This window comes from Rissa tridactyla, chromosome 6 (assembly GCF_028500815.1).
Source record: "Rissa tridactyla isolate bRisTri1 chromosome 6, bRisTri1.patW.cur.20221130, whole genome shotgun sequence".
Lineage (NCBI taxonomy): Eukaryota > Metazoa > Chordata > Aves > Charadriiformes > Laridae > Rissa > Rissa tridactyla.
The window spans coordinates 24471003-24497503 of record NC_071471.1 but is presented as its reverse complement, the minus strand read 5'-3'; the positions used below and the strand labels follow the sequence as shown (position 1 = coordinate 24497503).

Below are 26501 nucleotides of genomic sequence, written 5' to 3'. Positions count from 1 at the left end.
CCGTGAGCTGCGGGGAGCGCTCTGGCGGGAGTCTCTCAGCTAGCACCGAGGGCTCCTCCTCGCCGCCCCTCAGACCGGGACCGCTCCCCTCGACTCGGTTTAAACCACCCTCAAAAGTGCTGCTCTTCTCTCCCCGGCTGTGCCCCGCGAGTTCCCGGGAGCCGCGGTCTGCACCCCGCTGAGGCGCCCGTCGTGTCCGGACCCTGGCTGGCTCTCCCGGCAGCCCCCTCAGTGCCAGTACCGGGAAACGGCCGCGGCTAGGCCCCTGCGTGGTTGTCACCTGTCTGTGACCTGCCCGGCGGAGGAGAGCCCTACCGGGGCGGCCACTCGGAAGCGAGCGCTGAGCCGCCGCGGCCTCGCTGGCCTCTGGTGGCGAAGCGGTTAAAGCCGAGCCGCGCCGCGGGGGGGCGCACCCGCCAGCTGCAGGGCGTAGGAGTTTTGGATCCTGCCGGACGCCGTCACGCCGTTCCCGCCTCGGCGGCGCGCGGCCTGTTTCAAAGCGGGAGCCATGGCTGAGCAGGGCCTGGAGATGGCCTCCATGATCCCGGCCCTGCGGGAGCTGGCCAGGTAGGACGTACCTCGCCCCCGTGTGTGTGGGGGGGTAAGCGTGGCCGGCCTCAGTATCAGTGTATGGCGTGGGGAGGTGGAAAAGTACGTTCCTTCCCCCCCCACTGTGCGAGGTCCCCTGAGGCTGGGCCTATGCCCTCCCCTCATCGGAGGGCCCTTATGGGCCGCCTTCTCCCTCCACCTGCCTGGGTTGCATCCTCCCTCGTGGGTGGTGCTGGTAGAACCTGACGGGAGAGGAGTGTTGTCCTGCATAACACTCCACATCCTGGGGACTTGCCTTGTGTTTTTGGGTAAATGACTTATCCCTCCTTTTGGGACAGCAGTTTCACTGAGAATTAAAAGACCTTGGAAAACGTTTGGCTATAAAGTTTTAATGGCAGCATCAAGACTGCGGCTTTGTTTTGTGGTAGGCAGATAGTTGATGTGGAAGTCCAATTGTATGTTGGAGACTTGACCTGATTAGAGCTAGGTGCCATCTTAGTCACCTGAGAAGTTGCTATTGACACCTCTCATGCAGGGTGTTGGTAGCTAATCAGTTCAATCGTTTTGGTTAATTACAAAAGTGGACCGAGTTCTTAATTTAATTTTTTTCTGCACCAAAGCTGGTTTGTTGCTTGGTAGAGCGTGTGGATAAATCCCTTAATCTGCCAGATGTGGCTTTAATATATAGCAAACATAATTGCATAACAAAACTAAATGATCTTCAGTACTTCATAAAACTTTTTACGTCTGAAGAATAAAGAGAAAGAGGAACAGGCTGGTCACTAAAACAGGAAATCAATTTGTATTTCTTTTTTAAGACTTCCAGAAGAAAAAATAGTGTTTAACATTGTGTTAAACTTCAAATAATTATTTTGTATTTTAAAAAGGATAACGTCAAAATAATGTACTTTTAATTTTAGTGCCAGTCCAGAAGAATACAATGCAGCTGTGCGGAAACCAAGACAAATACTCTGCCAGTTCATTGACAGAATTCTTACAGATGTAGATGTTGGTAAGTATTATATCCTTATCTCTTAAAATTATTACCTGCTTTATGCGTTAAGCAGTTCCTGCCAAAAAAAAGTTACAACTCTCATTTCACCAGATGTAGTAGTTGAATGCAATACTACTTATGACTTATTTTTTAATAACTTCCACAATGAAGTATTTGCTGTTATGATGTGAAGTAACTTACGTCAGTTTTATGAATATAAATGCTTGCAATATTGAAAATCAGTTGTATCATGTAATTTGATTGTTCATTGAGTAATATAGCTTGCAAGTCTTAATACGCACAGGGTTTTTCAGAATTGAAATACTTTGATGTAAACGGCTTTATTTTTAATTTTAGAATTCAAACAAAGCCTTATTTTAGTACTCCTTAAATCATGTTAAGGTTCCAATTATTACAGTACTTCAACAACAGTTCTGTAATTATGAAATCCATATACTACAAAATTATAATTTGTAGTTATCTGTACATTTGCATCAAGGAGAATCACAGGATGGGTAACTTACTGTTTCCAAGGTATAATTTCATGTGGCTGTCTCAGTAAGACTGATATTTTGTCTAGTGAATTGATAAATTTAAGTATCATACCCATGTTACTCTCCAGATGACGTGTTTGTTAATTCTGTTATAGTCCTGAAAGGAAAGGCTATAAAAGTAAAAAGCTAATCTGCTTTAGATACTACTTTTGAATACATAAGTGTTCTACTTTATTATTACCATGAGAATGGTAATAATATAGCTTTTCTGGTTAATTGTGATCTGAATCTGAGATAGTTTCCTTCTTATGCTAACTAGCCATGTGGAATTTGGATAAATCTGATGTGATTCAGATACCTGTTTCAGTGGAGCTATACAGCAGCATTAGATATGTTTGGTATTTTGCTAAACTTTCTGATTCAGTAAGATGACCTTACCATTTAAAAAATTCTATTTCTTGGAGATTTAGAACAATTCTTAGTTAGGGCTTTTTTCTACCAAGTTCATAACCTAGGGAAAATTGTGCGATTAAAAATTAAAATGCTAACTATTTGCTATTCTTCACTCATCAAACAGTTGGATATAATACTAACTAAATGTTAATGCATAATATTTAAGCTGAGTAATTTATATTTTTCTTCATACAGTTTGCTGTCACGCAGTGAGTTTATAATATGCACAAAATCATTATAATGGATTAATAAAGCACACTCCCAATTGCTAACTATACAGTTTTAATGCTATATCATGGTATTTTATATAATAAATTTCTTCTTTCTCTTTAGGTATTAAAAAAAATTGTGAAGTTGATTTATTGCAATGCTAATTCAGAAATGTGTCTCCTTTTCTTTTAAAGTTGCTTTGGAACTGATTAAGAAATCAGATTCACAGCCAAGTTCTGTAATGTTGCTTGATTTTATTCAACATATCATGAAATCTTCCCCGCTTATGTTTGTAAGCGTGGATGGAAATCAGGAGGAAAACGAATGCAGTTGCATTGGTGAGTTTGTTGAAAATGTTTATGTTGAAGCCTGATATTTTCAGGATTTACACTTTTTGACAATGAGATCTTACAAAAGAACAAAAATAGGGAAAAGGCAGATTTTTAAGTTTTGTTACATATTTATAAGTAAGTGAAAAATGTGATAGACCTTTAATGTTGTGAATTGATTTGCAGTTGTGATAATGGAAACTTATCAGGACAGTTTGATCTTATTCGTTACCATTGCTTAGTGGTATTACCCGGTTCAAGTTGATGAGATATCTTGTACGCATATTCATTGGCTGAGGGTGTTTTTAACTGGGTAAAATTTCAGGAACTACCCATATAAAATGTCTGTCTTTTTTTTCCCCATTCCCTCCCCTGGCATAGAGCCCTGCCTCCCCTTTCCCTCTTTTTTCAATAAGATCTGCTGAAGAAATGTCCCAGTGAAAGCTCTCAGTTGGCTAAGCCTACTTGCATTTATCTCAAGGAGTTGTCTTTTGTTATGCTGATGAGCAACCTCAGGCAGGTGCTCATAATAGGAGGTTTTGGTTTTTATCTTAATAATTTTCCATTTGTTGTTTCTTTTTTATTGTCCTAGAATTTAGTAACTGGATCATAACAAGGCTTCTCCGAATTGCTGCAACTCCAAACTGCAACACGTTGCACAAGAACATCTGTGACGTCATTTGCTCTTTACTGTCTCTGTTTAAAATGAAGAGTTGCTCCATTTTTGAAGTACTAACAAAAGACTTGCTACAGCTTTTCCAAGACTTAATCTTCCTGCATGAAAGAGATGCACAAAAGCATCTCTGGGGAGATGTACCGCTCTGGCCAGTGACTGTAAAGAGATTTTCAAGCAATACAAGTGACAATGTGGGATATTTAAGATTGGCACCGTTACAGCTGATGGGTATGCCCAATGTAGAATGTTTGGAAGTTATATTATTGTCTATTCTGACAGATATTGTTGCAGATGTGTTTTTTGTAAGACAAGATATTATTCTCTGGGGGATAGGCTGCTCCCTGTTGGAGTATGGCAGTCCAAAAGTTAAAGCTTTGGCAGTGAAGTTTTTAGTAAAATTAATTCATTTAGGAGGACCTCCAGAACAGCTGGCCAGCGTTTTTTTCACAGTCTTTTTTGGAATTCTACAGTCAGCACTTGAAATGGATACTGAACAATCAGAACTGTTTGGAGAACAATTCTTACTGTTGGTGAGGACACTGTTGCCGTTTGAAGCAGATTCTTACAAAAATATTGAACCTGTCTACTTGAATATGCTACTAGAGAAGCTCTGTGCATTGTTTGAAGGTGATGTGTTTAGGTGTCTTCAGTCTGAAAAGCTGAAAGCCGCTTTTTGCCATATGCTGCAGTATTTTCTGGAGTTTGTTCCAACTGGCTATGAATCTGCATTACAAGTAAGAAAAGTCCGTATCAGTACCATATGTGGAATTTTTGTGAATGTGCTTGGAACTCAGGAAGAACAAGAGGTAGGTTAATTTTAAAAACTGTATTTTTCATGTGAATAGATAATGTACAAAAACCTACGTGTGTACAATGAAGAAAATCTAGGAAGTACTGTTTTAGTTGCATAATTAGATTGATACTCCTTGTTTCTCAGCTATTTCATGTATTTGTAGAAGTCAGAGTTCTTTAATTAGTTGGATGTAGCTGGACCCTGTGTTTTCCAGATGTATTAAACTATTGAGAAGCTATGTAGGCACAAGGATCTGTCTGTAATCATAGTATAAAATGCGGCTAGGGCACAGTGTACACACATACAAGGGCAGCTTTACAAGTAATTTCCCTTCATCTGAGCTGTTCTTACTTTCTAACCATATGCTTTTAGTCATATTTGTTTGGGACAGGCAGGCAGAAAGGTTTGAATTAAAATAGAATCATAAAATAGTTTGGGTTGGAAGGGACCTTTAAAGGTCATCTAGTTCACTCCCCCCCGCAGTGAGCAGGGACATCTTCAACTAGATCACGTTGCTCAGAGCCCGGTCCAACCTGACCTTGAAAGTTCCCAGGGATGGGGCATCACCTACCTCTCTGGGCAACCTGTGCCAGTGTTTCACCACACTCATTGTAAAAAAAACTATTTTTGAATGTTCAATCTAAATCTATTCTCTTTTAGTTTAAAAAACATAATGAGGTGTTAATGATGAGGTGTTAATACGCTGAGTGTTCCCTCTACCCCATACACTTACAGGCATATCATATGTATTGTCTCTTAAACTTAGCATGTCTTGGTGGCTTTGGTAGCAAGGTGTTATGGCAAGAACTGGGAAACAGCTGTACTAGCTGTATTCTCTCTGGTAGGAACACAGGAAATTTCATTGCTTATGAGAATTTTCATCTTATAATTAACATTTTTGTACAGAAAGGTTTAAGAAGGTTGTTACCATAATATTTTGAATGTTTATATTTTAATATCATGTCTTTGAGAAGTAAGGCATAGTATGCATCATGGTACCTCTGCTGTTTTTCCATCCCAGTATCTAGTGAGTCCACTTTATACAGCATTAAAAACACAAACGGAAGAAATCTTTCAGGAGCTTCATCAGAACCAGCTAGATACTTCTGATACTGATGGGTGGAGCAGCAGCAGTGATGAAGTTCCAGAGAAAAAACGACGACTAAGCCTACAAACAAAGCATCCAAAGAAATCACCTACACCAGTAGTGTATGACACTTATTCAATAAGTACTTTTATAGTGATTTGGCTAGTTAATAATAACAAATGACAATCTTTTTGAGGCAGTTTCTTCATAACAACCACCTTGAAAGATCTTCTGGGAAAAGATCTAAATGATGAAATGATATTTTGAAGGATCAGAATCTACAGATGATTTCTAAGCCAAGCTTTAGTTAGAGACTGTATTTTTTAATATGTTCAACGCAAATTATTTTCATTTTTACACACTGAAAACAGAAAAGCTGACAAAATATATACAGAATGAGAGAGTTATATATGTAACTATGCTGTTGTGCTGGACATGCTTAAAGCAGGTCTAGTTAAGTCAGGTTGTTCTCAGATGAACGAAGCCAGTTCTCTCAGCCTCTGCTTGTGCTGTGCTTCAGCTCCCTGATTATCTTGGACTTGCTCCAACATGTTGATCTCTTTCTTGTATTTGGGCACTCAAAACTGGCTCCAGAATGCTGTACTGCAGGTTTGGGCTCATGATCAGCCTTCGCTCTTGATAATACAGCCCAGTATATAGTTGACCTTCTTTGCAACAAGGTCATGCCACTTTTACATTCAACTTTTCCACAAGTCCGTTGGTTGGGTCATTTTCTCCAAAGCTGCTTGCTAGGCAGTCAGCCCTCAGCCTGTTGTGTTGCATGGGTTTTTAGTGCCAGGTGCAGGACTTTTCATATGTCTCTGTTGACCTTCATGAGGTTTTCATTAGCCTAATTTTCCAGCCAGTTGAGGTCCTTCAAATAAGCAGCATTCCTTTTATCCATAGAGCTACCTGTCTCATTGTAGAAAGGAATCAACTTAGTCTGTCATGATTTGCCCTGGGTAAATATATGCAGGCTATTCCCAGTCGCTGTCTTGTCCCTTATGTAGCTAGAAATGAGTTTAAGGAAGACTTTTTCCATAACTTTCCCAGGGACTGAGGTTAGGCTAGCAGGCCTATAGTTCCTTGAATCCTCTTTTTTTGCCTTTCTTGAAGATGGGTGGAATGTTTGCCTTTTTATAGTCATTGGGAACCACCTTGGTCACCATGACCTTCCAAGGATTGTAGAATTATACCTTTATAGCCTTTCAGATAAGTCTGATTTGCATCACACTTAACTTCAGAGTTAGTATCTTGCTCTCCTGAAGGGCATGTTTAAGCTAAAACTTCATTTGGTATTTTCCTAATCTTGTATCCAACATCGATTAGCTCTGTTCATGCTATGATGATTTATCTTTTCTTAAAAAAAAAAAAAAAAGTATGTGTTGGAAAATAATTAATATGGTCAAATTGCAGACTTAGTCCCGTAAACATGAAATTGAAGAGCACTCTATGGAATGCCATCACAAAGAAAGCCGCATCCTTAATATTTATCCTTGAGAAAGAAATTCTGCCAGCGGATGTTCTTCAGACTGTAGAAGGGATTGCTGTAATTCTGCAACTAGCTGCTTTGTGCATAGTTCATTGTTCGCCCCCAACAAATTCTACCAGGTAAAGGTACCAAGGTGAAACCGTGAAATCGGTAGTTTCTTGTAATTGTTATTATGATTTGTGTGGATTACTTTAATGTTTGCCCATATATCAAGACAAGTGTTAGATAAGTCCTGGATGTTTTGAAGAAGTACATTTTCATAGTAACTTTGCTTACAAGCAATACAATATTAGATGTTGCATTGATGATATGACTTTTATTTTACCAGCCTAGATCATAAAGTAACTCATCCATGTAACTCTGACACATATAAGAGTACTCCAAGCTCCTCAGGTTCAGTGGTGAATACACAGTTCACGTGGATTTCCTCTGATTTCATCACAAGAGTAGTAGAAGCCTGCAGAAACCTGTTAGCAGCTGCTACGCAGATTGTTAACCTAGAACAAGTGATTGACAGAATAGTCAAAATCTTTGATGCTTTGCTGTATGCACAAGGTGAGAAATCCTTTCAACTAGCATGTCTTTTATTGGATTTGTAAATTAGGAATGCATTGACTAAATTGGTCTGTTGTGGTAGAGGTACTGAATGTTAGAACTCCAATTTCTGTACAAAAAAGGTTAAATAAAAACGAAGAGCATTCCTCTCTGTCTAGAGAGCTTCCTTTGCATTCCTTTTTGAACAAGATTTACTAGTCGTTGTCTGTACTTCTGTTGATTTTTATCTGAACAAGAGACTACATGAGGATAGTGAATATGCATAAGAATGAAATGAACTTTTAGCAGTTTTCTCTATAAAGCACACAGAGGCAGGATGTCTTACTATCTTGGTTTCACTCAAAGATTTCAACGCTTCCGACCAGCTTCAACAAATGTGGCACGGAGAATGTGTTCCAAAAATATTAAGTACTTGTATGTTTCTTTTTAAAGTAGCTAGTAGGATGGAGGACAGACTTTACGAAAAACTAAAGTGTTACTATGAGTTCAGTTTGCTAGCCATCCCAAAGTCCACTTGAGAGTCTCCGTAAAAATCCAGAGATATGGAAGTTATATTGATTCTGCTGCTCATGTATTACATGCTGTCAATTGTTTACTGAAATTTTTAGATTATTTTGATGTAGCACTACATTATTATTATATGTCTAAAATGTAGGATATCAACATGTGGGAATGGTGATGCTAATCTTTGTTGATAGAAAAAATAACACTTTGCAGCAAATTAAGAACATAAGATGTGTATCTGATTTATAAACTATACAGAGCTATAAAACTATCAGGGTTTTTGTTGATTTGACTTTTGTTTTCCCCCCCTAGTGAAAATTCCACTGAGTGATCAGGTTCTTGATAACTTATGTGGATTTCTGTCTCTGCCCTGGATTTACAGCCATCCTGATGATTTTTCTTTTAAGCCATCTGCTTTTGGCTTTGATCCTGTAATTTTGAGTGAAAAAACGGCACAGAGTTTCTGTAAGTATGTTGAAGTATATAAAACTCAGTATCTCTCTGGAATGATTCTTCTCAAATAAAATTTTCTTTGCCCTCTTATGATGATTGATGATATTCAAAGTTTAAATCAAGTAATTATCTTCTTTATTTTGTTTTTCTCTTTAGCACCCCAAACTCAGTCACACTGTGTATTCCTTCTGTCTCTCTTCCCAAGAAGCATTCGTCTGGATTGGAGAAAATCCATTTATCATTGGGCACTACAAAGTCCCCACGAAGTAATTCGGGCTACTTGTGTTAAAGGATTCTCTCTCCTACTTCATCCACCAAGTGTGCGGTCCTGCAGTATGATTCCCAAAGCTCTTTTGTATGTATTAATGCCGCTTTTCTGTCTTCATGCAAGAAGAAATAAGAAATGTAGTATAAGCACCAAAATAAATACAAATTTCTATTTCATCCAGAATTTGCTAGATCTCAATTTCAGAAATCGTAAGATATCAACGGGATATCTGTAAGTGATGATGTCTGTATGCTAGAATAGTGTTCGCTTACCATGTCGGTTACAATACAAGTTACTTCACTAGTTGAAGACACCATTTCTAATTAACAATTTAATTAAGGAGGGGAAAGGAGATATCTTTGAATTAAATATAAGTGATATTTCTTCATACGTCCCTTAAAATCTTTCCAGTTTCTCTGCCTTTTGTATATAAATCTTGGTGTCTTCTGTCCTATTGTGTCTAGTCTTCAGTTTCTTTATAACATGCCAGACTCACCATGCCCAGTGCCACCTCAAATAGAACTTGAGGGTAATCTAAACAGAAAAAAAGTTTAGTGAAACAGATCTTTAAATTGTCTTAATAATGCTTTCAGTGTAGTTAGAGAATTTAGACGATGTAGAAATACAAATTTCTAGGTAAATGATCTATTAAAATTGTTTAATTTTTGTTTCCATTTCAGAAATCAAATCAAAGATGAGTCTGAGCTAGTCAAGGAGGCTTGTGCTGCTATAGTTGGGAAGTTGTCTTGCTGTCTTTCTGGTACATTCAGTGTACAACCTCCCTTAGCAGACTCTGCTATTAAGCACGTCACCTACGATATTTTATGTAGCAGCCTTACTGTGACCTCTGCTCGTGAAAAAACTTGTTCTGTGCAAGCCTGTGTTTTCAAGCCATTTCTTATTCTCCTTGAGAATAAAGTATCCAGTTCAGTAAAACTAGGTATGTGACTTTAACTTTGTTAACATTTTGCACTTCTGTATGAGATACAAAGTCACTTCTTCTGTACCTTTCTCCATTCCTTTTTTTCTATATTGCTTTTTTTTATAGCTATAAAGGTGTTTGAAATGTTGTATTTCAGTTGATATCACTGCTAATGTTTGATGTTGTCATTGATATTCTTTATAAGCTACCTTGGCATAATTTTGGTCTATGGCATGATTTTGGTCTATGGCTTTATCTAGAAATGTAATACTGGGTAAAATCTGAATTCTAAATAGCTTGTCTGGTTTGACAATATTTACTCTTTTGTAAAAAAAAATACAGTGTGCTTTATGGCTTACTTGCATCACTGTTTTGTGCACTCCAATAGATTTTTAAAAAGCATTAAAAATATATTTTTCTTTCCTCCTCCAACCCATGCCACCCAGCATTTATAGAAAATATACCTCATCTTTGCAAACATCTGGATTTTAACACTGATGAGTCCAGTGTGAAAATTCTTGTTGAATCTTTATTAAATCTAATGGAAGATCCAGACAAAGATGTACGAGTGGCTTTCAGTGACTGCATAAAGAACATACTAGAATCCTTAGGCTCTGAAGAAGGATTGATAAAAGAGGTGATAAAACTCATATTTATTTGGGGGAGGGGGGTTTACTAACTTATTATGGTTTTTTTTGTTTTACTAATGTCAAACACTGCGTTTATTTTTTTTCATGTGTTCCAGCTGTTTGTTTCAAGAATGAAAGAAGCCTACACAAATGCCAAAATATCAAGAAATAATGAACTTAAAGATACCTTGATTCTCACAACAGGAGATATTGGAAGGTATTTTTAATAGTATCTTGAAATTTGCTAGGTAGGGTCAGTTTGTGATGCAAAGTAACTTTTTGTTCAAGTGTAAATGTAAGATTAAATTACTTATTTGAAGGTTAGCCTTTGTCCAGAGTCCTTTGCAACTGTACTAAGCTATTGATTCATACGGAATATTCCTCATTTTCTTCTGCCGTGTCATAGGAAGTACAGATAAGCTATGCAAATACAATTATGAGTCCTTTTGCCTTACAGTAATTGTATATTCTTAAGTCATTTTATTAATGCAATGATTCTCTTTTCCTTTTTAATTCTTTTTCTTCTGCTTATTTTGTAAGGGCATCAAAAGGAGACTTGGTACCATTTGCCCTCTTGCATTTGTTACACTGTTTGTTGTCCAAGTCAGCTTCTGTGGCTGGAGCAGCATACACGGAAATTCGATCCCTGGCAGCAGCTAAGTCCATAAAACTACAAGCTTTTTTCAGTCAGTACAAGAAGCCTATCTGTCAGGTAAAAAGAAAAGAGTTGGTGGTTTAGAAAGAAATATGTTTAGGTTCTCTTTGTGTGTTTTGAAAATGGTATTAAAGGTAAAAATTACAGTATTTTACAAGGTGAAATCTCATAGGACAAGAAAGAGATTATTTAAAAAACAAAACAAAAAACCCCCCACAAACATTCAGGAGGAATGGGAAATCTTTAACTTTGTCATGATCTTCTCCCCTCAACGGTATTGCTTTTCTTTTTTATTCCCTAGATGCTGTCATTCTGAAACAGAGGAGCTATGTGGTTTCTTGCATTGTGTGGTACCATTGCCATGAGAAGCTATGATTTAAAATTGGAATTGAAGTCAATGTTTCATAGGCATAATACATATGCGTATACATAAGACGTGATTGATTTGTTCTTTTTTTATACCCATTGCCTAAAGACAGAAGTTCTGTTTAAAAGAAAATTATCAAAAGCAGACTTTTCTAATTCTGAATATTTTTTAAAATAATGCAGTGTCTGAATCCAGGGTTGCAAAATTAAATTAAATTATTAAGTGGATGATAATCCAGTTCTATCACAAAGTAATAATCGTAGATCTATGTGCAATAAATGAGAAAGGAAAAACAGATGCATAGAAAGCGCAGTGAAACTCTTGTGTTTATTTTTAGGGAACAAAAAAAGGAGGAAATAATACTGAATTTCTTCATGCTTAGTTTCTAGTGGAATCCCTGCACTCCAGCCAGATGGCAGTATTGAGTGGTCCGTGCCAGGGTAATGAGCTACAGAAACAAACAGCTGCTCACCAGAGAGAAATGGCTCTGGACATGTTATCTGAGATTGCCAATGTATTTGATTTTCCAGATCTAAATCGCTTTCTCTCAGTAAGTTGGTCAGTCCTTTTTACTCTTGATTGCTTTTTTTTTTTGTGTGTGTGTGTGCTTGTGGATTTCTATTTTAGTCCACAATTTTTCTGTGAAGGTCACAGATCTGAAATTTTTTTTTCTCTAGTTGCTGTTGCTTGTTATAGTATAGAATACTTTGGGACTGCTGCAACTGGGAGTTCAAATACAGAGGAACAGTTTTATCAAGTTACACTGATGGCTATAGTGCTAATTCAAGTGTGACAGACGATAAAATAACTTAAGGTCTAGAGTACTCATCAGGTATATCTCTATTAATGATTTAGGGCACTTGGAGGGATGCTTTACAAGGTGTGATTTTTGCACAGTGTCTGCTTTCTTGTTTCAAATGAAGAAAACTCTTGTTCTGTGGATAGATCTGTTCTTGATATGGTTAGATATCTGTTTTACTTGAAGCCTAAGTAGTTTTGTACTCTTATTGTGCTTTTTGGTAGATGTGAAATGCAAAGCCGTTAAGTAAGCAGTGTTCTAGTTGATAGTCGGTTGGGGGAGTGTTGATGTGTGTGGGTGTGTTCGGTTTTTTTTCATTTAAGATTTCCTTTTGTGGTGAATCTGGATGGACACAGAAAATGCTAGCTCACTACTTGTTTGCATGTTTCTCAGTATTGATTAGATGAACTCCTTAAGTAATTATTTTTATTTTATCTGCATTTTTACTAGGTATTTCCGTTATTCATACCTTTGGTCATGTGTATGACCAGAGGTATGGTGTTGTACTGACACAAATAGAAAAAAGCTGAACCCTAGGTTTTTGGAGGGGTTTTTTGTTTGTTTTTTCTATTAAGTGTTGTTCTTAATTTACCAGCGGACCCTACAAGTTTTGCTTCCTGACCTTGCAGCCAAGGCTAGTCCTGCAGCTTCAACACTTATTCGAACCATAGCAAAACAGTTGAATGTAAACCGAAGAGAGATTTTAATCAACAACTTCAAATACATCTTCTCTCATTTGGTCTGTTCCTGCTCCAAGGATGAGCTTGAGCGGGCGCTTCATTACCTCAAGGTACGTTGGCGTTTGCTGTATTATACATGTAGATTAGGAGCAACAACTGATAAATAGTGAGCTTTCTGCTTTATTTAAGTTAAGGTATTGCAAAGCATAGGTGGGGAAATTGTATGTGCAGAAGTTTTGTTCTTCTTGTTATTTATAATCTGTTCTTTGGCTCTGAGGAACTGTTGCAAGTTATTTTGGGAACTTAAAAAACTCTAAAACTAGAAGCTTTTTCTTTGATTTCTGTGGTAAATCAAGCAGAGTCGAATGCCTTCTGTCTCTCTGTGCTAGTTTCATTGTGGTGAAATGAAGACTTGGTTTCTGTTTGCTGTTTGATTATAGAATGAGACTGAGATAGAGCTGGGCAGCTTGCTGAGACAGGACTACCAGGGACTGCATAATGAATTATTGCTGCGTATAGGAGAACACTATCAACAAGTCTTCAATGGTTTGTCAATATTGGCTTCATTTGCATCTCATGATGATCCCTATCAGGGACCTAGAGAAATAACATCTCCTGAACAAATGGTAAGGATGTGAAAATATTCATCTTCAGTTTTGTTAAATAATACTTTTCTCCAGTTTGAGGGTGAAGACGATTTGACATTGTCTGAACATCACTTATTTCAGGCAAAAAGTGGAGGAAAGGCTGACATTTCATATTAAGTATTCCTGTAATAGGGAGATAAATACTGAGTATGCATAAAAAAAAACAAACACAAAACCCCCCACAAACAAACAAACAACACACCACCACCACACACACACCGCAAAGTCTTTCCAAAACAAAAAACCCCATGGCATAATAGGGAGGTCCTTCACTAACACTGATATTCCTTAAGGAACAGTGTATGTATTTGGGATTCTTCTAATTTGGTTTTCATAATTAGCATTTCATACTTGCTTTTTAATTTCTTAAGCATAGAAATGTGTTAATAGTAAGATTATTTGGGTTTTTACTTTTTTTTTTTTTTTTTTTTCTTTCTCCTCCTCCCCCTTCCTTCTCCACAGGCTGATTATCTGCAACCTAAATTGCTTGGTATCTTGGCTTTTTTTAATATGCAGTTACTGAGTTCCAGCGTTGGCATTGAGGATAAAAAAATGGTGCGTAAACTTAATTTTGAATATTAAAGATAAGCAAGGACTATTTTGATATTCCAGACTTACTTATGTGCAACTGTCATTGAAGTCTCAAAAATACTAAGGTTCTGACACGATTCTTGAAAACTGGTGGTCTCACTGTGGGTAGGACTTCTGCTTAAGCTCAGAAGTTTTTGTTTCGTTTTTTTAATGGTCAACTAATGTACGTATTTCAGTCAGGCATGGTATGTGTAAAAAGTTAATCAACCAGTAATTATAGAGGAGGAATCCAAGTGTATGTTTTATATGTGTGAAAGAAACAAAGTGGAAGGTGAGGGAATTTGGGGGAAAACTGGAGTTACTACAGGGAACAAGGTTATAAGGACACCAAAAGGCAAAACTAAAGAAAATAAGATGCAAATCCAAGAGAAACTGGGCTTTATTGGTTTTGCTTCTCACAGAACAGCTCCTTTCAGCTTTACAGTAGGGAGAATTTAGAGAAATCAGAGCTCACAACTTGAGACAAAGTCTGAAAATTCAGCTCTGTGGAGGCAGTGCTTCTAACCACAAGACAGGGCTTTTAGCAACCTCACAGAGGTAGTGCAGATGATCTCTGGAGGGGATTTCTCAGTGCTAGAATGTGTATAACCTTTACATTGATGGACTGCATTTTCTCTGGTGTTCTTTCAAGCTTTTTGCTTTTCAGATATTCGTGTTGAGATGCTCTTGTTTTCATAGCCCCATGTCATCACGCTTTCTGCATCTTTCCCCTTGTATAGCATTTCTTCTGCTGCACTTGCTATTGTTTCTATCTTTTCTTGTTCTGTTGTTTGTTCTTGGTGAGTTTCCCCTTGCATGACCTTTCCTCAAGCTCAGGTTTCTTCCTGTGTCACTGATCTGTCATGCTGGGCATTGTGCTACCTTGTTTGGTACAGTGTTACTGTGACTGAAATATCTCCTCCTTTTTCTGCATTTCAGTATTTCTCTTCTGTCTTTCATCAGCCCCATTGACAACTAAGCTATTACCTGTTCCCTGAAACTTACCAATGACTTTTGCCAGAAGATGTATGTCAATTCTGTTGTTGATGTGGTGGTGTTTTGTTTTAATGCAAGTTTGTTTGTTTTCTCTGTATTTCAAAAACCTGCTCTTTTCAGCTTCCAAAACTTTGGACATATAGTCAATCACGTCTCTAACCCCCAAATCATTCCTCTAACCCTCAAATTCTTTATTGAAACATCAGTCTGAATTTCATGTCTTATAGGGCATGATTTCTTAAACCAGGGTAGTCTGGTTTTGTTAGAAAATATGGCTTTTATATGTTTTACTAAATATCTAATAGCCTAAAATGACTTTTCTCTGTGTCTAGGCTTTAAACAGTCTTATGGCTTTAATGAAGCTCATGGGTCCCAAACACATCAGTTCAGTGAGAGTGAAGATGATGACTACACTGAGAACAGCTCTAAGATACAAGGATGACTTTCCAGAACTGTGTTGCAGGTGAACTGATAGTGTACCCAAATAGTGACATACCTGCCATTTCTGTCCTTGAATACACTGGGGTTTTCTTGTAGACAATAATCTAAACCACAGAGCTGAAATAACTTAATATGCTTCTCATGACTTACCTGAAATGTCTTTATGCAGAGAAGAATCATTGATTATTGTTGTTTTGTTGTCTTTTCTTGTTTAGAGCCTGGGATTGTTTTGTTCGAAGTCTGGACCATTCATACCTTGGCTCCTTGCTTAGTCATGTGATAGTAGCATTATTGCCCCTTATACATATCCAGCCAAAGGAAACTACAGCAGTATTTTACTTTCTAATAGTTGAAAATAGGTAATGTACAAAGTATTTTCAGTTATATGGGTTAAACAGGAATGGGCATAACCCTAAATTAAAGTTGTCCAGCACTGAAATGAGAAAACTTGTTTTTCAGCAAAATAGTATGTTGTTCCATAAAATTCCCACTTATCTAAATTGCAACGAGATTTTGAAATTTGACAAGTGATAACCTCATCTGAAAAGGTGTTTTTTTTATTGTCCTTATAAAAATATATGATGCTATGGCCAAGTTACCACCCATTCAGACGCTTTCCCCTGTCAGGTTTTCCAATTCTGTATTTTTTTTCTGCTGGTATGGAAAATTACTTCCCTCTACAGGGCACACAGAAAGAATAACAATAATTGCTAACACTTGCTCTAAGCTAGAGGGAAGTGTATGGAGTTGGAAATAGGGAGGAAAGGAGTTCTTTATTTGTTTCTTTCAATAATTAGAGTTATAATTATAGATTGCACAGAATTTAATGTTGAGTAAGATTTCATACATCCTCTTCATGAGGAAAGGAAGAGGCTTTCACAACTCCTCTTCACAACTGAAAATAAAATCAAAGTCTAATACAAAAGGCTTAAATTTTTGTGACTTAACCTTTTTGAAGACAATGTTGAGTCTTAATTCTTTTTCATCTTATGTTTTGTAGCTTAAAATTATAATTATTTTTTTTTTATCAAGGATGACAGTTTATATCTTGATTACTTTTCATTTTTCTGGCTTTCATTTTTCTTGCACTGTGTCATACCAACAGTATTCAAAATAAAAGGTGACAATAGGAATAATAAGGCTCTTGTAGAAGTCCATAGTAGCAAAATTGAAAGAGATTCCTTCATGTTAGGAACACAAAATCCTTTTCTTGGTTGTATATTTTCTTTTCTTACGAGGAAGATTGGAACTGGATTCACATCAAATGGAATTATTCTCACCCTTTGGCCAGTGTCCAAAATTATGAGGGCCAAACCTGGTAGGAGGTGAATGGCAACTCTGAAAGCTTTGGATAGAACTGTCTTTAAAAGAGAAAGTCATTAAAGTATAGAGGAATACCTGTGGCTTAGTTGAGTAACAAGAGAAACAATTGTTTCATAGGTATATTTAATTAGATAAAAAATTCATGGAATTTATTTTTTCTGCTTTTGAAGCCTCTGTTATTCTAGTCATTACATTTAACTGCTTTCTTTTAATGGGTTTTTAAGATTTTTCTGATCCAACTAATGTTTGCTATGTTCTTTGCAATATTTTTTTTTCCTAACTTTTAGGGATGCAGTACAAGACTTTTTACATGAAATATATTTTCTGCCTGACCTTCCAGAGCTAAAAGAAATTCAGGTTGTCCTTCAGGAATACAGAAAGGTACAGCTTCTTTTATTTATTTGTTTATTTTTAATGTGTCAAATGAATTCAAAACATCTAAAGTTTATTGTTAAGTGGAAATAGTATTTATCTGCTTCCACAACAAAACAGAATTTGTGTACTGCAGGAATATTTTCAAGTAGGTTCTTCTTTAGGAGTGAAATATGCTCACGTTTAACATGCTTGTTTCTATACCATCTCCTGAACGCTGACTTTTCATCTTTTTGAGACTAAAGAGATTATAAGATTAAACGTCAGCAGTATTAGCTATAGCGATGAATGTGTTTCAAGAGAAGCTAATTTGATCCCTCTTCCGTATTCTCTTTAAAGATAATGAAGTTTATGTGGTTTTGGGAGTACTTTATGGTCCATTTCTTTTGCTTGCCCTCAGAATGGTTAGGTAACAGATGGGAAGTAGCGATTGTTTAGTGGGAATGAGGTAACAAATGTAAAAATTAATTTGATTTTAGATAATGAGGTACTCAAAGCAAAGCATTTTTTCTGATTTAATAATTTTTATTTACCCAAAAGTGTAAATATAGCACCTTTTTTAGGAACACATTTTAAAAAATAAACAGAAAGACAGTGGTATATGTATATAGATGAGAATGTAGCCAGAAAGGTAGTTCTTTGTGTGTTCTCACTTGTGTTCTTTGAGATGCTGCTTAACCACGTTCCTGTTTTATTTAACTTGAACTTCTTATGTCATGTCTTGTTCAGGAGTCCTCCAAAAGCACTGACTTGCAGACAACACTTCAGCTGTCTATGAGAGCTATTCAGCATGAGAATGTGGACGTTCGTATTCATGCACTTACCAGCTTGAAAGAAACATTATATAGAAATCAGGTATAAAAAATCTCTTCCAGTAGCATTAAACATAATCAAAGTAGCATCTGGATGAACAACCTGTAACTCATTACTGTTACTGGGTGTTCACATGAACTGTGTTATTCTCCTCAATTTATTAAGCTAGCTTAATGTAATGGGGAGAAGGGATTCTTTTTCATCATGTTTCCTTGTAAGAGGACTTTCAAATCCTAATCTGTGTGATGCCGATTCAGCAAGGCTAGTGGTATATTTGTTATTTTTCTCAACTCTGAGGAAAGATGTATCTAAAAAGTCCATTTCGCAATCTATTGTGTGGTCTTGACTGTTAGAACATGTATGGCTTTTGCGTTAGGAGACTAACACATTAAAGCCAGCATTTTTGTGAGTGTTACAGCTGAAAGAATCGATATGTGTGACTGTCTCACACATTTGGATTTTTTTTTCTCTTCCTTCTTTGCCTTCTACCCTCAAAAAATATGAATAAACTTTATAGCCATGTGCAAGTCCCAAAGGTACTGCTTCACAAATCTGTGTGGTTATTAGCCCAGAGGGCTGTATGTGACCTATATTAAAAAAATAAATAAATAAAAAATCTGTCCCCGTAGTAGCTAAAAGATTGTGTGACACTCTTCAGTCAGAAATTAGAAAAAATCCTAGCTAAGAGAACAAACAATCATTGTTTATATTCCAGGCCAATCAGTAATTCTTGCAGCTCAGGTCAGCAAAATCTTGCCATGTCTTGCTTTGTTAGAAGTCTAGCAAAATAATTGAGACAAATCAAACTTAATTAGTTCCACAGCTTGTGGAACTATTTGCTCTAATATGTTGGCTGTGGTTTCAGTTTTCATTAAACGTAACAATGGCAAGCATCTTCACATTATTAAGAGAAAAAAATTCTGTATTTGTACTAAACGTGGAGCTGGGGAATAAAAGCTGGGCCAAAATGAAAAAGAAAAGAAGTCCAATTAACGTGATGGGCATTGATTAAAGGACTTGAAACTCTGGGGTTTGTAAGACTGAGAGTGAAGAAATGCTCAACAAATAGGAAATAATAAGGATACAAATGGCAGCGAAACCAGAAGGTATGACAACAGCTGCATGAAAGAAATTTAAAGAAAATATCAGAACACATCAAGAAAAGGGACAGATAAGTGAAAAAGATTATGTAGAAAAGAAGAGAGGTTCTCGGTAAGACAGGGAAAGAAAATGAAGTTAGTAGAGAGGTGTATGATAATGAAATAAAATATTAGCCATGACAGCATTATTAATTGAGGCCCAAATCCCTCATTCATATTAATTTGTTTAGTCCTTCCGAGGGTAACAAGCAATTTAGGGCGATTGGGCTATAGTTACGAAATGATAGTATTTGAATCACTAACCTAAAGTCACAGGTAAATGAAATACGAAGAATGAGTTATAGATGGAAAATTTCTGACATTATTTACCATAAACATGGTTATAGAATAATTCATCATAATTCATCTTTATTTTTCAACTTCGTAGGAAAAATTGATAAAGTATGTAACAGACAGTGAAACAGTGGAGCCAGTCATCTCCCAGTTGGTAACTGTACTTCTAATCGGCTGCCAGGATGCAAATTCTCAAGCCCGTCTACTTTGTGGAGAATGTTTAGGTGAACTGGGAGCCATAGATCCTGGCAGGCTTGATTTTTCAACAAGTGAAACTCAGGGAAAACACTTCACGTTTGTGGTAAGACGTGTTGCTGTAGTGTTTTGTTTAGCATTAAGGGTTATTTTTTAAAGTACTTGGGAGTAGAAAACCTCTTATCTTTAGACCTTTTGAGCATCTATACTTGCTTTCTCATCTGAAACAGTTTAGAATCAGGCTTCAAAGTGATCATTTGGAGATTAAATATACAGCTATTGCTCTGTTTGTTTTAATTAAACTGGCATTCTGTTTGTGATTGAGGCTGGTGTGGAGGATCCAAATTTTGCCTATGGATTATTAATGGAACTGACCAGAGCATTCCTTGCTTACGCTGATAATGTTCGTGCTCAGGATTCTGCAGCATATGCAATTCAGGTAAGATACATGATTAGGTCCTATTTTTTCTTCACAAATTATTTCCTATTACACTGAATACAGAATTATGCAATATAAATGTACATTTTGAAGTACATGTTTAAGTATTTGAAAGTTCATCCTATACAGCTTTAAATTACAAGGTAAAAGGTTATTCAGGATAGTGATTTTTTTTATTATTATGTTTTTAAACTCCTCAGTGCTTATTTAGAGTTCTGGGGAGTTGTCAAATACAAGATCATCTTGCTTTTGTGTCTTGACATTTCAGGAGAGATCTGATATTTCAGAGGTAACTAATAGTCCATATATAGTGATTCAAGGAGTAATCCTGAAACTTAGAAATGGTGCGGGTTCCATAGGCAGAAGTGAAAAGCAGTAAGTATTCCTAGGAGGATTTCTGCTTACACTTTTAAGAAGCAACTGAAAATGAGCCTGGTTGATTGGTTTGGTTTTTTTGTTTGTTGTTGTTTAATATCTTTGTGAAAACCTCAGGACAATTCTTTGCTCCAGGAGAAAATAAGTAGCCCCATGTAGTCAGCGGAATAAGAAAGCTTATGGGGAACCAGACTAATTTCTAGTCCTGGTTTATCGTCAGATGTGAAGAATATGGGATAATGTGGTCCAAACACCAATTGGAGAATCTGGGGAATCAACAGTTAGTTGAAATCACCACTGCCTAGTAATAGGCAATTAACAATGTTGGATGAAATTTTTGCAGTTACAATTTTGGAATTAAATATTCTGTAACTTCTATTTCATTACTTCTGTATATACACCAGGTTTTGTTTCTACTATGGTCATGAAATATTTTCAGTGCTAACTTGGTCATGTAAACCATGCCTTTTCAGGAATTACTGTCTATCTATGACTGTAGAGAGACAAACACAGACTGCCCAGGCTCCAGGCTTTGGAGGAGGTTTCCTGAGCACGTGCAGGAGATCTTGGAACCTCACTTAAATACACGGTATATGACAACTTAAGTAACTTATTTTCATAACAGCTTTGAAAACTTTTTTTGTTCTCCAGCCTAGCAATAACTTCACTCGTTTTTCTGACTGTTCCTCTTCTGTGAAGAGTGATATGTTTATATACAAAATTCAAATAAGGTCTTTCTATGTAAAGCTGAATTAACACTTCCTTGAACATAATTCTCAATAAATCTTAACAAGCAAAATTCTGAGCTCTGATGTTGCTCAGACCTGCCTGTTTGTCCCTAGAGCATTGTCTTATACTATGTTTTGAAGCTTTCATTTCTGTTTTCTTTCATATCTAAAAATTCTCACTAGGATTTGAGTTTGTACTCAAATCCGTTAATATCCCTTTACTGCTACTGTTTTTAGATGTAGGAGGAGCTCATTGGATTTTAATTTGAGTTTTTATTTTGTGGAGTTAATGATAGAAATAATGTGAAGAAAACTTCAAATGCTGTATGCACCTTAATTTGAAATAATCAACAATGTTGCCTTTCTGCTTCTTCATGAAGACAATCGTACTTATCTGTGATAAGCTTTACCTTTTTAGAAGATAAACTTTTTGACATTTCTTGCCTTTCATATATGTCCTGGGGTTTTCCTGTCAAAAACATAGTACTCAAATATTTATCAAACTGCATTTTGTAAGACTGATTTGAACAGCACTTTGAAGTATACTTAAAAATTCTGGTAACATGTTAGCTTGTTTGTATTTCATGTTTCGTTTTAAGAAGCTCTATAATAAAATATGTTGACTACTGAAAGTATTCTCTTAATTCTTTTTTAAAAGATTCAGAAGATGAAACCTAATATAATTCCAGTTAGGGAATTTCATAATTAACAATGTGCTATTGTTTTTATTATATTAAATTAAAAAGTTAGTTTTATTAAATGGATGTTTCAAAATTACAGGTACAAGAGTTACCAAAAGGCTGTAAATTGGTCTAAGATGAAGAAGCCAATTTACTTAAGCAAATTAGGTGATAATTTTGCAGAATGGTCAGCAACTTGGGCAGGTTATCTTATAACAAAGGTAAGAGAATAATCTGCTCTCTATATTGGTGTATACAACACAGTTCTTGAACCACATTTTGGTTTCTTAAAGCCAGAGATGGATGGGGGAATATGCCTATTCCCTATAGGCCTGCTAAAGCACATACCTGAAGACTTTTTGCGTCATCAAGGTAGCCATGCACCTTGCCTTCCCCAGCGCTTTTGCTTTTTGGATAGACTTCACAGGGAATGTCAAAGCCAGGAGTCTAGGAAGTTTTGCCCTTGTCCAGAGAATTCTGTATAGCTGAAGGCACTGACAAATGCTCCTGAAAAGCATCTGGAATGCTTCTGGAAAACCTCAAATTTACCTTCTCAGTTTCTGAAAGATTTCTTTCATTTCATCATAGCTCTGCAGTCTCAGTACATAAAAAGTACTTGTCTCTTTCTTCCTTTCCAACGTATAAGTGACCCACTGAAAGTTTCACTTCTAAATTAACCACTTCAAGAAGTTAATTTAGTCACAATAGCTCAGTAGCTACAGTGTCCTCTGTTTCAGACAGAAGAATTGAATGTCTTCATAAATGCCTACTTTTTGCAGGCTTTTAAGGGCAGAAGGGAGACTGAGTGCAGTAGTAGACTCTGGGCCTTAAGGTTTTTTTCTATGGGCAGTGCAAGTTCACAGTGGTGTAGAAAACATAGAGAAATGGAACATGTAAGCAATGCTTGCCTGTCTTTTTGTGATCTCAGCAACTGACACATGTAATAGCAGCTTCTGTCTGGCATCCCTGTTGCAGGTTTAGGTCTGATAAACCTTCTGTGGGACGCAAGTATCTTACAAATTCTACTCCATCAACTAATTTTATTTGTCAATAAAAAGAAACCTATTAATTGTTCAGGCATTTGCCCTTTTGTAATGATCCTTTTCCTGGAGTTAATATTTTTTCTATAGGTGCGGCATGATCTTGCCAGAAAAGTTTTTGATTGCTGCAGTATTATGATGAAGAATGACTATAAAGTGACAATTTATCTGCTTCCACACATCCTTGTATATGTTTTGTTGGGATGCAGTCAAGAGGATCAACAAGAGGTGAGACGTATATAAAGGTAGCATTCTTCATAGGAATGTTCAGGAGCTGTTCTCCCCAAGAGCTGTTCAGCTGTGCAGAATTACTGTAGAACTACATGAACAAATTGTATAGGTGTTAAACTCCTTCTCCTGTATTAATAACATACATTTTCTGCCAGAGTTTTGAATATACTCATAAAAGTTTGCGTTGAGCTGCTCTTCTGTGGATTTCCGTGTATTTCTTCAGTAGGGACAAGATATTAGGCAGTTAATTATGACTGCAGTAGCATCAAGATCTGGAGTTTTACAAAGAGGAAGAGAGTTCAACACAGACAAGGAATAAATTGAACTTGAATACTTCCAAGAATGCAGACCCATAACTTTTTCTCTCCCTTGCATACACTTAAATTTAAGTGGAAAAACAGTTTAGCTACAAGATTAGTGCAGAGCATGGTTCCTAGATGTCTTGTAGCAAAGCAGGGATAGGAGAGAAAAGAATCATCCAGTCTGCTTTCATTCAGTTTGCTTTAGCAGAAGTTGAAGAGACTGAAAAATACTACTTAAATTCTATTAATCCGAAATTTCACATCTAAGATACCTTGTGGGTGCGTAGAGGTACGTGATGATTTTTCTTGTGTGAACTAGTACGTCCACAGTAAGCATCTGTTATGTATGTTAATTCATATTCTGCGGTCTAAAACAGGCAGCAGGTTTTTCAACATGGTATTTACTTAAATATAAGCAAAAAGTAGATCTGTGATCTGGTAGCCAGACTTTTATCAAATCTGGAAGTATTGTATTTGCAGCACAAGAACAGTAGCATTTGTTGCGTTTTGAAACCTAAAGTTCTAGGAATTGTGATGGTTATTCTGAATCCACGGGTTTGCTTTTCAAAGGCTTTCTCCCTGTATGGAAGCTACTGACAACAACTGCTACTTGGTCTGCCATTTCTTCCTCTTAAGATGGGATAAAAACAAAGCTTGCAAATAAGCCCAAAAATTATAAAAATATACAATTAAGATATCTATTATTTTAGTTTGATTTTTGTGTTAATTGCTGTCTCCTACTATTTTGATGCCTGTGTGGCTCTTCTGCCTTTTATCATATTGATGTTTGTGTAGGTTTACGTGGAGATTATGGCTGTTCTGAAACACGATGACCAGTCTGCTAGGAGACTTGAAGACAGTGCCTCTGATCTAAGTCAGCTGAGCACACAGACGGTGTTCTCCATGCTTGATCATCTAACTCAGTGGGCTAGACATAAGTTTCAAGTGCTTATTGCTGAGAAAAATACTGGCAAGTCTAGCAGAGAGAGAGGTGATCTAAAAAGTGAGTGATGCTTATTTTATTTAAAGTGGCATTTGCATTATTCAAATAAGTATTTAAATTTGCCACTTTACGTTATAACCATTTAAGAATGCAGTGTTACCATGTTAGTCTGCTTTATGATTTCTTACTATCGTATTGTGATTTCCATCCCCTCCCACCCCAAACCTGTTGTTTTGGATGCCTATTGTAAGAAATGCTGATTAAAAATTAAAAAATGTAACGTTATTTTCTTGGTAGTTTTCTAAAGGTTCAGTTTAACATATTGTATGCTGTCTTGCAAGGTGTAGGAAGTTCACCAGTATTGTTTTAAATAAATCATTGTTGACAGAAGAGAAAAATGTTTTCTTAAATTAGTCAGATTATCTCACTAAATTGTGAAATCTTTATGCTATAGCTGAATCTTTATGCATAAGGTAATTCTTATAAATGAAACCTCAATGGACGGACTCTTTAAATCTTTTTTTTATTTTTTTTTCTATAGCATCAAGTGAGGACTATGGAGAATACCAAAATGTGACACGTTTTCTAGACCTCATACCTCAGGATACGCTAGCTGTGGCTTCCTTTCGCTCCAAGGCGTACACAAGGGCTGTGATGCACTTTGAATCATTCATCACAGAGAAGAAACAAAATATTCAGGAGCATCTTGGATTTCTTCAGGTTCTGAAGTTCTTACTGTTTTTTGTTTGTTTTATTTTAAAATAGATATAGATGAATTAAGCTTTGTCAAATTCTTCTTTGAGATGGGAAGAAGAAAAGATGTAGTCAGGCTCTTGTTTTTGGATACAAGTGTTTAGTTGTCTGCCTTTCAGCAATATTTAGTACTTCCCTTTCCTTGGCATGCTTCCTATATGAAAAGAAGGGAGTAGGTATCTAGTGTATAGTGAAAGACTGAAAAATCCTGAAAAGAGTTAAATGTGATTTTGTTGAAAGTATAGCATTTATTGCTTTTAGTTAACTCTGTGCCTTTTCTCAGAGAAAACACAGCCAACTCTAAAAAAAAAAAAAAAAAAAAAAAAAAAAAAAAGCCAAAACATTTGAAGGAAAGCTAAGTGGCTTATTCTAAAGTAGAGAAAGAGCTAATGCTAAAGGTGTCGAAAATCATTTAAATTATTTTCAAGAAGTATTTAACCTGTGGGATGAGCCTGTTTATGGTTCCTTATGGTTTATATTCCTCAGTGACATTTCAAATTTGAGAAACTTAGTGTGTTGATTTTCCACCTTAAGTAATCTTCAGCTTCATATTATACAACTTTGTAATGTAATAATAGGATATTTATTTTGCCCTTTATACAGATTGTTTTAGGTAACTTGATGTGTCATTCTTTCTATACTATGAGATCATGAATATTACAGTATACTAAGCAAAAGTAGGGCTCAAGTAGCCCAGCAAAACTGACATTTTCTGTGAAAGCTTAATGCCAAGAAGTCCTACAGAGTAGTTTGTTCTCCATTTTCAAGAAAATGCGTGATTCTGAGCATGTTATGTATAAAATATCCACTTGTTGTCTTCAAGTTATTTTTAATGTCCATTTCCAATTCTGTTTGAATAAAGAAATTGTATGCTGCTATGCATGAGCCAGATGGAGTAGCTGGAGTGAGTGCAATTCGGAAAGCAGAACCATCTCTCAAAGAACAAATCTTAGAACATGAAAGTATTGGCTTGTTAAGAGATGCGACAGCCTGTTATGACAGGGCTATCCAACTGGAACCTGATCAGGTAAATACAGGGCAATTTTTACTTTTATTTTTTTAAATATATATATAAAAATATATTATTTTTTTAAATCTTCTTAACTAACAAAAGACCAAGCCAAAAATACCTCTTCAAGATATTTAAGTAAAATGGGAACATAGGAGTTTACTGTGGCAGTTGCTGAATAATTATTGCTCTTGGAAGTGACTTCTGAACTGAAACCAATCTCTTATTTGGTTTATAATGTAATTTGCACGCTTGGGTTAATAGTTGGGTGCTTATGCCCAGGCCTTTGCTTGGGAAGGCCT

General features: G+C 36.4%; 1 protein-coding gene across 3 annotated transcripts in view; it reads left to right on the top strand.

The window, feature by feature from the left end:
- The first annotated feature begins 268 nt into the window (after positions 1-268).
- Positions 269-26501, top strand: part of ATR (ATR serine/threonine kinase) — a 42196-nt gene continuing 15963 nt past the window's right edge. For 2 of the 3 annotated variants that reach the window (XM_054205748.1, XM_054205747.1), the window contains exons 1-29: positions 269-567; positions 1470-1561; positions 2895-3038; positions 3622-4511; positions 5520-5707; positions 7002-7196; positions 7406-7632; positions 8449-8601; positions 8746-8944; positions 9538-9797; positions 10226-10416; positions 10525-10625; positions 10949-11120; positions 11813-11980; positions 12825-13019; positions 13350-13535; positions 14019-14111; positions 15455-15585; positions 15779-15922; positions 17174-17267; positions 17988-18113; positions 19599-19805; positions 20025-20138; positions 20987-21102; positions 22022-22142; positions 23052-23189; positions 24290-24497; positions 24979-25157; positions 26053-26217. In XM_054205748.1, coding sequence (XP_054061723.1) covers positions 509-567; positions 1470-1561; positions 2895-3038; positions 3622-4511; positions 5520-5707; positions 7002-7196; positions 7406-7632; positions 8449-8601; positions 8746-8944; positions 9538-9797; positions 10226-10416; positions 10525-10625; positions 10949-11120; positions 11813-11980; positions 12825-13019; positions 13350-13535; positions 14019-14111; positions 15455-15585; positions 15779-15922; positions 17174-17267; positions 17988-18113; positions 19599-19805; positions 20025-20138; positions 20987-21102; positions 22022-22142; positions 23052-23189; positions 24290-24497; positions 24979-25157; positions 26053-26217 — 5256 coding nt within the window. In that variant the 5' untranslated portion in view covers positions 269-508. Of the gene's footprint in view, positions 568-1469; positions 1562-2823; positions 3039-3621; positions 4512-5519; positions 5708-7001; positions 7197-7405; positions 7633-8448; positions 8602-8745; positions 8945-9537; positions 9798-10225; positions 10417-10524; positions 10626-10948; positions 11121-11812; positions 11981-12824; positions 13020-13349; positions 13536-14018; positions 14112-15454; positions 15586-15778; positions 15923-17173; positions 17268-17987; positions 18114-19598; positions 19806-20024; positions 20139-20986; positions 21103-22021; positions 22143-23051; positions 23190-24289; positions 24498-24978; positions 25158-26052; positions 26218-26501 lie in introns of those variants that run through there. The other variant, XM_054205749.1, reaches the window with a different exon arrangement.